Below are 17,500 nucleotides of genomic sequence, written 5' to 3' on the forward strand. Positions count from 1 at the left end.
TTCCTTGGGGAAATCCAAGCAGTCCTAGTTGAGCTGCTACCACTGCCATGCATTTGGTGACCACCCTGGCGGTTGTGGCAGACCAAAGGGCAAGGCTCTGAACTGATAATGACAGTCTCCCAGCCGGAAGCGTAGACACCTTCGAGAGCACCTGTTCATTCTGATGTGATAGTATACATCTTGAAGATCGATTGAGCACATCGTCATCTTCTGAAGAAGGGGCAGAATGGTCTTAACTGTGACCATCCGGAATTTGGAATGCTTTACAAACAGATTCAGATAACTTAAATCCAAGACAGGTCTCAGGTCCAGTCTTTTTTGGCACTAAAAAGAGGGCCGAGTAAATTCTGGAACCTGTTTGGTGTGGGGGGGGGGTGCTCTTGGATGACTCCTGGTGATTCCCCTATGGGGGAGATCTGGACAAAGAACCTTCTGCACTTGTTGAGGGGAGATGTAGAAAGGTCGCACCAAGGTTGGCCCCATTGGTGGAATATCTTTTCTTCAACTTTCATGTTGAGAGACCATGTTTGTTTGTGTCTTTCGGCTTTTCCCATTTACGGGTCGCCACAGCGGAACTCCTGTCCGCTAATGATTGGTAGTTGATTTTTACGTGCCATGTTACCAGCCCTGACACACAACCTTCAACGAAGGTATGCCCATTCACGCATGTCTCCACACAGAAGACGCTCTAGCTGAGAATCGAACCGGACAGCATCTTACTGCGAGGCGACAACGCTACCGCACCACCACCGCGGTTTTTTTTTGAGAGACCATGTACGAGGTAATAAAATAGACCCGCTCAACTTGTCTGCTATCACACTGGATTTCCCTGGAGTGTGCACTAAATCGATTGTGCGTGTATGTATAGACATATATACACATATATACATACGTATGTATACACATGTACATACACACACAGATTATATATATATATATATATATATATATATATATATATATATATATATATATATATACATACATACATACATACATACACACACACACACACACACACACACACACACACACACACACACACACACACACACACACTTATAATGTGTGCGTGTATATACACATATGTACATATGTGCACAAGCATTTCCTTGAAATTACAGAGAGCGTTTTGAAAGGCTTTACTGGAAAAGCTCAAGCAGACTGTCACAACTTGCCATGAGGGAAAGGTTAGTTTGCTTTCTTGTATTTTATATTACTTTATTGCCTTCTTCTGTTTTGTATACTTTAATTTGTTTTCTTTACAATATGTTTTACTTGTATTCTGCTTTTAACTGCATAGTAAAACTAGGCAAGAAAGCACATCTGTCTCTCTCTTCTGAGTTGTACAGAAATTTTTTCCCACCCACTCACCATGCTGCGGTTGTGTTCTTAAAAACACAACTGTCTGTCGAGTTGACTGCCCCTTATGCTAATTTGGCCACATATATCCTTCCCTTTCCCCTTACACTGGCTGTTATAAGCACAAAATTATCTTTTTGTGAAATCACTCCCCTTCAACTATTTAAATTTATTGGCCACCCCACTGTATTCCAAAGAACCAGAATACAAAAGTGCCCATCCCCTTTCAATCTATCTTGCTCTTTTAACTCCACCTCAGTGTACCGTCACAGACAGCACCTTCCTTCACAAGCTCTCAGTGCAAATTATTATTTAAATAACTGATTATCTAACAGCCATAACAACTAGCAGGATGACACAGACCATCCTGTTTTCAAGGGGGATGTGGAACAGAGTCTGCTAGTTAATTTAATACAAACTGAAGTGTTTAATTATAATTCATGCTAAATTCTAGTACATTAATTCACTGTACCAAAAGATGAAGCAACTACCAAACATCCAAGTGCAATGCTGTGAGAGCTGATCAGCTAAAGGGCAGTGCAGTTTAGAGTTGCTAATTGCGAGTTAATTGCATGGATTTTTAAAAATAAAACCAAAGTCACACACCTGTGTACACTAAACTCCTCTCCCTCACCACTGCCATTCTGCAGCTCTAATTTTCAGAAAGATGAAATGAATTGTGGCAGGCAGATTCTTGTAATCCAAGCCATTGCTTGCATAACTCCAACCCCACAGCCAAAGTTTTTTTTTTATCCTGTCAAAATAAAGAGAGAGAGTCCTGCAATAGCAATTCCCTTTCTTTTTTTCAGACATTTGCAGAATTTACCTACATTGTTACTGGATCCTATTTATTTTGTCAGAACGGTTCTGTTTGCCAACTGGTTCACAAGACTGGAGATACAGCCACAGTCATGGTCTGAATAGACAGCACTGGACAGATACCCCTGAAGTCAAAGCAGTATGGTCTTGCTAGACCTGTCATATTGCAGGTACAGCAGTGTTCATTTACTGAGAAGACAAATTTTAAACAGTTATATTCTGAAGAAATGAAGGATACTTTGTCATTGTTGAGAAAATTGATTTGTGGCATTGTAGTGTATAACGGTTTACTGTCAAAATCCTGAATGTCATAAAGAAAGCGAAAATGCAGACGGTCGGTATATTAATTAGCTGAGAATGTTGAATATACTGACTATATCGAATTTGGCATTTTCAATGTCTTCTTTTTTTATTTTTTTTTCACCTGCTGGCACTTGCCTGCTTCTTTGTGAATATTTAGTTCATGGTTACCTGCCTGCTTCTTTGTGAATATTTAGTTCATGGTTACCTGCACTGTTTGACTTGACCTGAATGGTTACAGAGTAAAGGTAGTGTTGCTGTGTTCTTAAAAAAAAAAAAAAAGGGATTTTGTGGGATTATGTGAAAAGAACACCCTAAAAAATAGTTTGAGAGAGTTTTGTAAAGAATCTGGCCAACTTATGGTCAAGATCATTTAGGAAGTCAGATGAGGAGACTAAGAGCATTTTCTGAACTGCTTACACTGGCTGTAGAAGTGATAGATCCATCCTCACTATCTTGTTTCTGGATGTCATAATTTGCTTATGTGCATCTGTTCTGTACGGGCATGGGGTGTGCTTAGCTCTGAATGACCTCATAAGAACAGCCATACGATGGATGGGTGGAAGGACGGACCATACGACGGATGGGTGGACGGACGGACCATACGACGGATGGGTGGACGGACGGACCATACGACAGATGGGTGGACGGACCATACGATGGATGGAAGGAAGGACGGACCATACGATGGATGGAAGGACAGAGGGACCATACGACGGATGGAAGGACGGACAGACCATACGAAGGATGGATGGAAGGACGGACCATACGAAGGATGGATGGAAGGACGGACCATACGAAGGATAGATGGAAGAATGGATCATACGACGGATGGAAGGACAGACGGATCATATGACAGCTGGAAGGATGGATGATATGACGGATGGACAGATGATATGACGGATGGATGGACGATACGACGGATGGAAGGAAGGACGGAACGATGGAAGGATGGACGATACGACGGATGGAAGGAAGGATCAAATGATGGATGGATCATATGTTGGATGGATGGAAGGATGGACGGATGGATCATATGATGGAAGGAAGGATGGAAGGATCATATGATAGATGGATCACATGATGGCTGGATCATATGATGGCTGGATGGATGGATCATATGATGGATGATGATTATTTTAACAATACATGGAGGTGGATTTGTCAAGAATCCTGCAGTTTATGCACTGCATGAGCTAATTCAGCTGGTTTTGATTAGTACTTTTATACCTCTGTTTGCCTGAAGATGTACCAGCATGTCTCATTATGAAAGCAGCATGGTAATTACTTATATCTGACGGCATTCCTATAATATTGTTTGCCTATGAAACTAGCACTTGGTAAACTGATCTTTTATTTTTGCATTTTGGGAGTGTAATTATTTTCCTAAGTTTATTTTGATAACCATCAGACCAATCTATACTGGAGTGTCTTAAGTACAGGGTTTCAGTGTTTAGTGACCCAAGGTAGTTTTTCTTGGCGATATATCCCACAAACCTACTGGAAGTGAAAGGAGTTGCACTATTTGGTATATAGAAATGTTATGCTAATTAGGTTTGTGACATCCCTAATCTGGATCAGTAATCAAGGAGCCTCAATCCTCATCACAGACATTGGTGGCAAATGTTCACTTAGAACAAAAATAGATACACACAGTATTTTCTGATGCAGCTCTCTGCACCAAGCACAAATTTCCCTTAAGAGCTCACTCCAAGTCCTGGGGCTGAGTTTTCCTCTCCTGGCCATAAATAAGTCTCCACCTTTCTCACTGCAGAAATAAGTGCTCTGTATCTCCTGTTCCAAGTAGCTCACTGATATACACACACACACACACACACACACACACACACACACACACACACACACACACACACACACACACACACACACACACACAAAAGGCTGACACAGATTTACCAGCTATACCACCTCTATCCGGAGTATAAGGCAGATTCACTGCCACCAACCAGCTACATTAATGCTCTTACCAGGGAACCCAATTATTCTTAGTAAAATTAATACTTTATACTAATAGTAGTATTAACCAAGTGGCAAGACTTCCATGAGCATGAAGCCACAGTGCCACCCAAATAAATGCAATTACTCTCAAAGGTTAACATATTTTCTAAAAGACCAGCAACAGTGAAAGGTTTAGATATATTTAATAGTAACCACAAAATCCACCAAGAAAAGCACTGGAGAAGCTAATAAAGTTATTTTAGTGTAGTTAAAATTTAATGTTCACTATTCATCCCAAAGACTTGATCAGAAATAAGATACACTTGCAAACCACTTTTAAACCATTCAAAAAACATTTGACCAATCAGATCATCTCATTAATAAATCAATTAAATACATAAAAACATTTAAAGACATACTACAAAGAACGTACATCTCAAAGTGTCCACACAGTTAACATAGTTCAAAACACAAAGGCATTCACCCCTGTCCCTTTAGTAATTTTCCTATTTTGTAAGAAACATTTTACGTTCACCATATCATTCAGACCAGGGGTAAATAAGAACAAGTTTAATCTGCCATTCTACCTCCCTTTGTTCAACATAATTTCTAAAATCCCCTCCCCTAAGGTCACGTTTAACAACTTCCACTACAGAAAAAGTACATTTCTTCCAGTTAGAACAAAGAATGCTTAAAAAAGGGCATTATTACTATTTTCTGTTTTTATAGCATACAAGTGCTCTAATACCAGTTTCCTTAAACTTCAGGTAGACATGCCCACATAAAAACTAGGGCATGTTGAACAAATCGCAAGATACACTATCCCTGTTGTACCACAGCTCAATTTTCCAGGGATGGGTATAGTAAACTGTAGATGTTCCAGAAACACAAAAGGACCCTCAGAAATAAATCTACATGCCCTGCACCCTGAACATTTGAACATACCCCAGTTTCACCAGAAGTAAGGGTTGGCCCAAAATTATTATTTTCTAACAAATGTTTAAAATTTTGATTTTTCTTATAAACAAAATGGGGGCCTACTCCAAGAACTTTAAATAAATCTGCATTACCCGTAACTACTTTTCAATTCTCAATAATAATCTGACGGATGTAATTACGGTCTACATTCATGTCCAAACAAAATCTGGGACCTTCTGACCCTCTCTCTTGTGTGTGTGCCACTAGGTACTACATCTGAGCTTTTTTAACAAAACCTCTTAACAGAATAGAAGGAAAATCTGTCTATGAATGACCTCTTGAGCCATATTTTCAAGTAGGTCTCCAGAGTTACCTCTTTCCAAAAACAATTCTTTTATGAGGTTAATGCTAGCATTGTACCCAAGGGTCTTCGTTGTTTTAAACTACCTAATGGAGTCTCTATGGACAGCCCATTTAAGGAGCTATCTACTTTCTTTGACAATGCTGTTAAAGACTTTTTTAAAGCTTCTTAAGAACAACAGTACTGTTTTGGCAGAATTACGTGTTTTCCTGACAGAGATGGATACTACCACTGCTGAACTACTTATTAATTGTCCAGACTCAAAATTGGGAGTATGAGCAGTTGATTAAAAATGTTGAACAGTATGAGCAAATAACAGTTCAACGTAAAACTAAAAAAAATCAACAGGGAATTGGCAGCATATGCAGGGGGCAATGTTTATGGTGATTTTGTTCCCCTTCCTTCTAGACCAGGTAAAGAAACAAGACCAAATGTTATTAAGGAGGCCCAGCCAACAGTACACTCAGGTAGTGGGTTTAACACTACTGTTCCACCATTACAGCCAGGGATGGGTTCATCAGCTGTTAGTGGTTTGGATTCAGCTTCTGTGAAGGTTGCAACTAATGTGGCTCATTCAGTAGAGCAGTCCAGCTCTAAAGATGATGGTATGGTGCACCCAATGGGTTCCACACATGCTTCCAGCAGTGCAGGAGCAAGTATGAATACATTTTCCTCTTTTTTACAAGGGGATTTCAGTTGGAGAGAGAAAAGGAAATGCAGGAGGAGCAGGGAATATCAGACACGCAGCAGAGGGAGAAGTATAACTCGGAAGTAACATTGGCCTGTCCTTCTGAGAGTTCTAACAATGAAAATGTACTTTCTTCACATTATTTTTCATCTGAAAGTGTACAAGAACTTAGTTCTGTTGCTGTTGGACTGGGTAATTCTATCTCAGTTTATAATTTGTCTGATTTTAACATTTCTGATGAGTACATTAAATTGTTGAAACTAGGACTTAATTTTCAGCCCAGTAGGAGGGCTACTGTTACAAAAACTCAGAACTCAAGCTCTACACTCGTAAGTTAAATTTAAAATATATATTAAATGATGTTGGTCACAGTTATTGTAATTTTTTGTCAAAGCCGTCCACCTTTAATTCTGGTTTAGTGCATACTGTAAAAGCCTTTGAGGCTGTGAAAGAGATATTAGAAGTATGTTACAAAATCAAAACAGAAAAATGTTTTGTAACTTAAACCTAACGAAAAGAAAGCTCTGAATGAACTTATTTCAAGAAAAGATTTAAGGCTTATGAAGGCGGATAAGGGTGGGGCTATTGTCATAATGAACTCAATTGACTACACAGAAGCTATGGAAGTTATGTTAGCAAATGTATTAGAGGATAGGAAAGTCATGAAGTTTTGAAATTGTTAAAAGTTATGCCTGTATCCACAGTACATTATATGACATGTTTATGAACTCTGAAATAACCAGGGAAGCGTTTGGATTTTTGTGTGTAGATTATCCCAGGGTGGGTGCGATGTTTGGAATTCCCAAACTTCACAAAAGTGTTGAAAAACCTCCATTCAGACCTATTATATCAGCCTCGGGAAGTTGTACTGACTGTATTTCTTTGTATTTAGATTCAGTGTTGAACCCATTAGTTAAGCAGCTTCCTTCTTATGTAGCTGATTCTTCGGATTTTTTTGGACCAGCTTGGGTCCTTTTTTTCTTCCTCAGACTATAGGTTGGAAAATTTACTTATGTTCACTGTTGATGTTGTTTCTCTATTCACTTGCATCCCTAAAGATGTTGGGGTTGATTATGTAAGATGGTTTATGGGTAAGTATACAAGTTTAAGTAACAACAGTATTATTACTTTAAGCTTTGTTAGAGTTATTAGAAGACTTATTTTTGTTTAACAAGCAATTTTATAAACTACAAGGGGTGGCCATGGAGGCCACTGTTGGTCCAACCTATGCAAATTTGGTATTAGGTTGGTGGGACATGGAAATACTGCCACACATTGATTATTCAGATTAAATATCTTTTATAAAAGATTGGCAGATCTGTTCTTTATAGTCTATAAAGACAATTTTAATGTCAATAAGTTTGTGGTTCTTTTAAGTGCTAGTACTACATTTTTAAAGTTTGTGGTGGGGGAAACAGGAAAAAAGGTTTCCTTTTTGGATGTTAACTTGATAACAGACAGCAATAAGAATGTCCAAATACGACCTCTCCACTGCACACAAATTAATAACCACCAGAAAAAACAGACCAGTGAATAACAGCTCTACTTTCCAACCTTAAATATTTATTTGGTTGGAAAGTAGAGCTGTTATTCACTGGTCTGTTTTTTCTGGTGGTTATTAATTAGTAATAAGAATGTGTTGAGTAGTATTCATCACAAGAGTACATTCTGTAACAGCAATGTCCATTTGAAGAGTTGCCATCCTTACTTTGAGAAAAAATATTCCTACAGGACAGTTCATTCGAGCATATCGAATGATAGTGGAAGATTCTGTTTTTTTTTTTTGGAAAGAGGTTACCCTGGAGACCTACTTGAAAACATGGCTCAAGAGGTCATTCATAGGAGACAGATTTTCCTCCTATTCTGTTAAAGAGGTTTCGTTAAAAAAAAGCTCAGATGTAGTACCCAGTGGCACACATACAAAACAGAGAGGGGCAGAAGGTCCCAGATTTTGTTTGGACATGAATGTAGACAGTTATTACATCAGTCAGATTATTAGTGAGAATTGGAAAATAGTTACGGGTAATGCAGATTAAAGGTCTTGGAGAAGGCCCCCATTTTGTTTATAAGAAATATCAAAATTTTAAACATTTGTTAGAAAATAATAAATTTTGGGCCAAACCTTACTTCTGGTGAAACTGGGGGTATGTTCAAAAGTTCAGGGTGCAGGGCATGTACATTTATTTCTGAGGGTCCTTTTGTGTTTCTGGAACATCTACAGTTTACTACACCCATCCCTGGAAAATTGAGTTTTGGTACAACAGGGATAGTGCATCTTGCGATGTGTTCAACATGCCCTAGTGTTTATGTGGGCATGTCAACCAGGAGTCTAAGGAAATGGGTATTAGAGCACTCGTATGCTATAAAAACAAAAAATAGTAATAATGCCCTTTTTAAGAATTCTTTGACATGTTCTAACTGGAAGAAATTTACTTTTTCTATAGTGGAAGTTGTTAAATGTGACCTTAAGGGAGAGGATTTTAGAAATTATGTTGAACAAAGAGAGGCAGAATGGCAGATTAAACTTGGTTCTTATTTACCCCCTGATCTGAATGCTATGGCGAACATAAAATGTTTCTTAAAAATAGGAAAATTACTAAAGTGAATATACAGGGGTCAATGCCCTTGTGTTTTAAACTGTGTTAACTGTGTGGACACTGAGATGTACGTTCTTTGTGGTAGGTCTTTAAATGTTTTTATGTATTTAACTGATTTATTAATGAGATGATCTGATTTATTAATGAGATGATCTGATTGGTCAAACGTTTTTTGAATGGTTTAAAAGTGGTTTGGAAGTGTATTTTACCATTTCTGATGAAGTCTTTGGGATGAATAGCAAAAGTTAAATTTCAATTATGCTAAAAAGAACTTTCTTAGCTTCTCCAGTGCTTTTCTTGGTGGATTTTGTTTTTGGTACTGTGGACACATGGGCCTGCTTATGTGCTGCTTTTCTCCTTTTATATATTTAATAATAAATAATAAAATAGAAAACCTGAAAATACTAAATATTTTATAATAGACACCAGAATTTCAATTCACAGGAAATACAGAAACACAGAAGGAAAGATTCAGACAGCTACAGAAAAACAATATTTAACTAGTCTCACTAGATTTTCCTAGCTGACTAAAGAATGGCTGCTCCTTTCGCAATTACTTGCTAGAGCAAGGCAAGTCTTTGCTGTCAGTTGCAATAACAGAGTGCTGAGTGTCACATCTGTCACTACTACCTAAATGCAATTTCATTGCTGGCTATATCATCGCATCTGGTCCCCTGATTCGGTGGTTCTCACACTACCTCCTCACTAGCAACTTCAGCCAGGATCTGGCACAGATGTCTCAAAATACTCACCTAGAACTTTGCTAATGCTTATTCCAGCATCTGGAGACTGTAAAAACAATTCCAACCCTTTCATCCTTCCTGTAGAGACTAACCAGCCATTCTCTGGCATCCAAGGGTAGCCATTAGTTCACAACTAAAGACAATAAGAGCAGGGTCCCAATCCCAAACCTGACGTCTCTGGCTGCATTCAGATCTGAGAGATAAAATCTTTATGGCCTAAACCAAGTCATTTAATTTCAGGCTATTTTTCTTAATGTTAAGCTGGGTCGAGCTCAACCCCTGCCCTTCCAGTATCCTGGGTTAAAATAGACACATTTCCTTAGTTACAACAGTACAGTCCGATATAAATGTACATTTCTTTTCTATCCGGCATGACCAATTGTTGATGCATTTTTAACACAAGCGACTTTACAAATAAATTTATTATCACAAGCATCTGTACAAATCAGTTTGATATACAAATGACAAATCTTCACAAAACTCCAGCTAGCAATGCTGGCATGTTATGCACTGCCCTACTCTCTCTGGCATAGCTGGCACTTTCCCACATCATCACAAGGTGTCCAGATTTTTCCCTGCTTTCATCTACTTTAAAAGTCTGCAAAAAGAATCTTGAAATGTCTGAGGTTGAGGGGTATAGCAGCATTTTGTACAACAAGGTATATCTTCCAAAATATGCTACAGCACTGTTACTATGTGCAGCAATATACATTCCACAGTGGGAGCTGGCTGGTAAGGGAGTATCTGTGTATAGGCTGCAATGGTGGCATTTGTACTGATGTTTTCACACGGGCCACTGTTGGCAGATCCTGACATCAGTAGGGCAACTGGAGATTACAATGATGAAGACATGCAAGTGGCAAAGCCTTCTAACATAGTGGCACTAACTGAAATACTAATGGCTGAGGGATCACCTACATTCACCACTACAGTCTCTCCCAAATATGTACTGGCTGAGCACACAGTCTTGCCATGAACATGGCAGACATTTTAACTACAAGTCCCATGCAGCCAGCTCCTGCAACTCTAGTTCCACAGCATGGGACATGCTCACAAACTCTGTGGTGTTCATACCTACCATGGGGGAAAGGCGGTGCCATTACTAAAGGCTTGTCCTTGACATGGCCAAAGCTCTTGAAATTATTCAGAATTTGTGTAGGTCATTGATTTACACACAGACAGATGCTACTCACAGCATTATGGAGATGATGTGTGTGGCTTCTTTCCTTGTTGGAGGATTTGCAACAACTGGACAGTGACCTGGAGCATTGTTACAGGGAAAAATATATGCTGCCGAGATCATTTGTATGATATGTTACCTTTATATGTAATCCTTTTGTGTGGCACAACTTATAAGCAAAGATATGTCATCCAGAATTCTTACACATTAACTCTGGCATGGATCAACCTTATGTTCTGGACAATATTTCTGGCTTTATCATATGTGATAGTTTCGGGTGAGAGGAAGACCTGGATCACCCAGATAGTTTAGATATTTCTGACTGTGTATCTCATTCTAATCAGTGGGACGCTCAGACAGATAATTATTATTTGTACATTAATTCTAGCATCGATCAACCATATGTTTTGGACAATATTTCTGGCTCTATCTTTCATGACAGTTTGTGTGAGAGTAAGGCAGGGATCAACCAGATAATTTACATATCTTACTTTGTTGTGTGTGTGTCTGATCTGTGTGTACAGTTTGGGTGAGAGGAAAGGCTTAGTGAGATGTATGGTATTACTGATTTTACACTAAATGCAGCATTGATCAACCAGATATTTTGGACAATATTTCTTCCTTTGGCACTTGTGTCTGATTCTAATCAGAGAAATAGTTCAAGGAGATAATTATTACTTTTTAACTAATTCTTACAAGGATCAACCACATATTTTAGATATTTCTGACTGTTATTTGTGTGCCTCATTCTAATCAGCGGGGAGGCTCAAGAGAGATAAATATTACTTGTACAATTCTGGCATGGAGCAACCATATATTTTGGGCAACATTTCTGGCTTTATCATTCATGTGTAGAATTTAGGTGAGAGGAAGGGCACAGTAATATAAATGTTATACTACTTTTACTGAGAGATGGTAATGACTCATTCTTGCATTATACCTGCACTAGGAGTAATGAATGTCTGCTCAACAGGTTATGTGCAACAATTATCACCTTTGTCTAAACATGCAGAACCTTGCAGCAATTAAATGCAAGTTATCATCGCATAATTAAATTTACAATATGTGCAGTCACAGTAGAACACAGAGTCATTATCATTTGTCAGGTAAAACCCCCATCAGATGCCACTGTTATTCACATTATTAAAAGTCGGTATCACATTGATGAATGCACATGCCAGGCTTTGGTTTCTGTATATGTGGAGTCATGCAGAAATGCCCCCCCCCCCATGGTTTCTCTTTTTTTTCCCCAGGTTTTTCTATTGTAAGATATAGATGAAGGTATTCACTGTGGTTATATGGTTCATATTTTTGTGAATTACTGCACACATTCACTATACAGTGTTCTGCTCTGTTGCTTTCCAAACACCTCTTACAGATAAGCAAGCTCATATTGTGCTATACTGTTGCGTTTTTCAGCTGCAGGTTCAAGTGAAAGACAAGAAGTCCCTCAAAGATGCCTGTTAGGTGAGGGACTCCAATGGAAGTAGCAGTGGTTCAGACATGAATGTGGACCTCCTACCACAATGTAAAGCAAATGAAGAATGCAACACAGACGATGAGATCCACTTGCAGGTTTCTGTGAGAAGGCCACCACCATTGATAAGGGTGATGCACTTGTTACAGCCATTCCAGGTGTACACTGGAAAGGCACAGCAGAATACCAAGGTCAGCCTGGCACACTGGGTTGTGGTGGACTTAACTAGGGAATTGATCGGAAAGGAGCATCACATCTACTTTGATAACTTCTTTAGCTCAGTCCCTCTAGCACAGCAATTGCTGCAAGATGGGCTATACTGCTGTGAAACCATGTGCACCAACAGGTCAGGGTGGCCTCCAACATTCAACAGACAAGCCAATGTTAAACCACCTCAAGCTTACTACAAGTGGTTGTAGAGTGGTCCACTGCTGGCTACCGAATGGAGGACAGAAACCCAGTACTTCTGCTTTTAACTAATAGTAACTCAACCTTGTCAGTCTCCAGCACATGCAGGAGAAAGCATGATGGAACAAAGGCATCGGTGCCACATCCACCACTTGTAAACATGTACAACAGTTATAAGAGTGGGGTGGACCAAGCCGATCAGTTCAGGATACAGTTTCCAAGTGCAAACCAAAGGCCACAAGTGGTAGTTGTACATGTTCTGGTTCTTATGGGATGTGGCCATATGTTTCGTGAAAGTAACAGCCCCCAGCATATCCAACAACTGAATGTCCACAGAGGTTCCTCACTAAAAGAATACAGAGTGGAAGTAATTTCCTATGAAGACCACTTCAAGGCCCAATCACTGTATTCGGTCTCCTACACCCTTTTGAGGGGAAATCTATGCCTGACATATAGGGCATTGTCAGACCACACTCTGATGGACCTCCTGCATATCCACAGACCAGACAGCACCAGAATTACCTGTTCTAAAGACTTAAACCTTGTCCATGATATAAACAGGACCTCCTGGAGAGACAGATATGTATCCCAGAGACTACCCTGTCTCTGGAACAGGCTTCCAATCCATGTGAAGGAGAGCTCTTCCCTATACCAATTCAAGCATAACTTGGACAACTGAATGGTGAACAGGAAAGTCATTCCTGGTTTTGCACCTAAATCTCTAATGGACACAGGCAACCTGTAAATGGTTCATCTCCTAGGCCCCTGTTTGTAAAGGTTTCCTCTCCCAAGCCCCTGCTTACACTTACCAATGTTACCAGAATGATGCATGGCTAGGCTTAAAAAAGGTCATTGCTCTAGTAAACATCTCTCTCAGATATAGATATTAGATATAAATATATACAGAGAGATATTATATAATACAGATGTTAGATATAGAGATACGCAAACATATATATATATATATATATATATATATATATATACACACACACACACACACACATATATACACACACACACACATATATATATATATATATATATATATGTATATATACATGACACACACACGCAATATATATATATATATATATACATATATATATAAATAATATGTTCATAGGTTCATGGTTGGTACTAGGCTATCAGTCCTAGGGCCTATACAAGTCTAGCCATAACAATTCCCTGGCTATTTCTTCCCACACTATTTACTTCCCTGGACCCCTGTCTAGCAGGGCGGTTGACGTGATCCCCGGGGTGAATTTCCTTTCTCCCATCCATTCGTCAAGGCTCCTTTTGAAGAGGGCCAAAGGGGCACTCTGCTTGACATGTATGGGCAATCTATTCCAGAGTCTGGGGAGTCTCTGGGTCAGGAACCTATCCCTCCAGCATGTTTTGTTTATTGTGATGACAAGGTTTAGATCCCTGGAGCGTGTGGCTCTGAGGGATTGGGATTTCTTTAAGTGTAGCATGTCCAACAGCTCTGGATTTGACATGGCCTTGTATGTTAAGCAGAGATCGCCTCTGAATAGACGATATGCGACAGAGTATAGCTGGAGTTTTTTAAGGCGGTCAGCATAGGGCATCTGCTTTAGGCCTGTGATTGTTTTAGTGAGGTATTTCTGCAGCCTTTCCAGTTGTTGCAAATATCTTGAGCGGTACAAACCAAATGGAGCATTGTATTCTATAATGGATCTAATGAGGGATGAGTACAGTGGGACAATGGCCTCCTTTTGCGATGTGGTTATCAAAGGTGAGACCACTGTCCACCTGTGTCCCTAAGTCTCTTATCACACTTTCGGTGTTTACTGTACTGCCACCTATATGGTAATTAACGGATACATGTTTTTTCCCAAAGAGGATAACTATACATTTCTTGGCACTGAGCTTGAGCCCATGGCTCTGGCACCAAGCAACTGTTTCTGTAAGGCCCTTTTGTAGAGTATCCACATCATTTGGGGATTCAATAATGGCTCCCAGTTTGCAGTCATCTGCAAACTTTGTTAGCCAGAGTCCCTTAGTGTTGGCCTGTACTTCAGAGAAGTAGATGCCAAACAAGAGCGGTCCCAGGACTGAACCCATGAAGTTGGCTTTGGAGAAGTTTTTTAAGCAGGTTTCCTTACTGGGGGGGATGTAGATGTCAAGGGTGATTTGCTTATGATCAGACCTGACCAATGAGGGGGTGACCACTGGTGTAGAGCATCTATCTCCCATGTTGGTAATGACCAGGTCTAGGATATTGGAGCCCCTGGTGGGACAATGGATTAGTTGATCCAGGGTGTTGGAATATATGAATTCCAAGAACCGTTGGGAAAAGGAGTTGGTACCAAAGTAGTTTTCCCACTTAATGGCAGGGTAGTTGAAATCACCCAGTATTACGGTGTTTGGTTGTATCTTAATATTTTCCAGTATGTTTAGAAAGGTGTAGTGAGAATCTTGGGGCATGGTGAGTGATCTGTAGCAAACTACAATTTGGATTGCAGTCTTACCTAGTGTTAGCTGCACCTGGAGAATTTCAGATGCATTGTGTTGGGCAACTAGCCTGAAGGTGTGAATATCCTTGGTGAATATAGACACTCCTCCACCTTTAGTGTTTCGGTCTTGGTTTTATGGTCGAAATGTGTGGTAAGAGTTGTAGCCTGGTATTGCAGGGGTGCTCTCTGGAGCCTTGAACCAGGTCTCAGTTACTGCACAGATATCGATGTTCTCCATTTTTAGGAGTGCCTCGAGAGAGTGCATTTTGAGGTTTAGACTTCTAGCATCGAGTAGCATTACCTTCAGATTTTGCATGCTTGTATCTGTTACGGTGGTGGTTTTATCCTTTGAACCTTGCCTAAAAAAGGCACTATAGGAGTGGCAAGAGCTTTATCCATTATAGGTAAGACTCCAATAGACACTTCACAAGCAAATGCTACAGATACTAGTGTTTTTTTAGAGAATTTGAAAGTGGGAGAATTCACTTTGAAAGCAGCTCTTCCATTCAGAGCTCGAGCCAAAAGCAATCCCAATATGGGAAAGACAGCAAGGGAAAATCAAATGGACAGAACTGCACACTTTTCAAAGAAAAGGAGGATGTAAAAACTGATCTTATTGTTAACATTTCTTCCTTTACTCTAACTAATGAACAAAACAGTTTGCTTAATAAGGGCTTGTCTTTTATACCTGCCAAGAAGGCAGATTTAACTGAAATGCTAACAGACTTGAAATTGCTTGGTAGGAATTTATCATTAAAATGCATGTTTCGTAATAATGAAAATGTCAATGTAAATATATACAAGAAACCTAGCACTTTTGTACCTCCCACCCCTTCAGGCATACAAAGATTTTTAGATATCTGTGAAAATGCTTTTAATGAAGCTTATGCTCCTGGTACGCAAGGCTGCGCCTTTCATAATTTAAATACAGAAGAATATAGGGCTCTACATGAATTGCAGGATTTACATTCTCTTATTATTAAACAAGCAGATAAAGGTGGTAAAATTGTATTCATGGACAAAGATTTATATGTTAACCAGATGAAGGTTTTGCTATTAGATACTTGCACCTATCAAATGCTGACAAAAACAGCTGTAATTGCTATCACTGATAAAGTGTCTTTTTTAGTGTTTGATTTACTGATTACAGGATTAATTGATGAATCCTTATTTAATTATTTTTCAGTACAAAAACCTCTAGTTCCTAGGATCTATGGACTCCCTAAAATCCATAAAAATCCCACGGTTCCTCCTTTACGCCCCATCGTATCAGGAGCAGGATGGTGCACTGAGCCTCTATCTATTTATGTAGAAGGCATTTTACATGAGTTCTTGGATAGTTGTTATACAGTTCTTAGAGACACAAAAATGTTTTTACAGCGGTTGCAAAATAGAATGGAAACCATTGATAATGATGAAGAATTTGTATTCCTTACCATGGACATTGAATCTCTTTTTACTAGTATTCCAAATGTTTGGGGTATTGATAGAATAAGAGAATTCATCGATATGAATAAGAAGCTGACTACTAATAAGATTATGCTAGTCTGTGCACTATTGGAGATTATATTTGAAAATAATATTGTAGCTTTTCAGGATCAATTATTTCTACAGAAGATTGGCGTGGCTATGGGCACTTCGTGTGCAAATAGCTAGGCCAATCTATCACTAGTCTGATGGGAAGAACAATATGTTTTGTCAGATGTTAACCCATTTTTGGCTACATTCTCTGGTGCGTCCGTTTCGTGGATGATGTTTTGTCTTGTGGAAAGGGCATGGTGAAAATATCAGTAATTTCATTGATTACCCGTATAGTACTACAGACTTTTGAAGTTTACTTTTACTTTTCTGATACATGTGTTGATTTCTTGGATGTGAGTGTCACCCTTACTGATTTAAAGCAGATAAGAACCAGTACTTATCACAAACCTACAAGAACCAATGCCTGTCTGCACAGGTCAAGCATGCACCTGAGACACATATCTAGAAATGTCCTCAAAGGACAAGTCTATAGAACCCTACGCCTACATAATAATGATGAAGAGGCAGTAGTTGCTTTAAATAAGTTACAAGACGAATTTCAAACAAGAGGCTATTCTAGCTCAGAAATCACTAGAGTGATAGCAGATGCATGGAAATTGAGATCTACAAGATGTAAACCATACATGAGCTCTTATAGTGCTGATACAAGTATTGATAGAAATAAGTTTA

The 17,500-nt window shown here is 39.2% G+C and overlaps 1 protein-coding gene across 1 annotated transcript in view; it reads right to left on the bottom strand.

The window, feature by feature from the left end:
- POLE (DNA polymerase epsilon, catalytic subunit) overlaps positions 1-17,500 on the bottom strand; it is a 1,031,469-nt gene that overhangs the window by 925,828 nt on the left and 88,141 nt on the right. Inside the window, exon 7 of the mRNA XM_044069769.1 lies at positions 2,653-2,745. Within this exon, the coding sequence (XP_043925704.1) occupies positions 2,653-2,745 (93 nt within the window). The remainder of the gene's footprint in view (positions 1-2,652; positions 2,746-17,500) is intronic.

Source organism: Protopterus annectens, chromosome 4.part0, assembly GCF_019279795.1.
Source record: "Protopterus annectens isolate FY-2018-M chromosome 4.part0, PAN1.0, whole genome shotgun sequence".
Classification (NCBI taxonomy): domain Eukaryota; kingdom Metazoa; phylum Chordata; order Ceratodontiformes; family Protopteridae; genus Protopterus; species Protopterus annectens.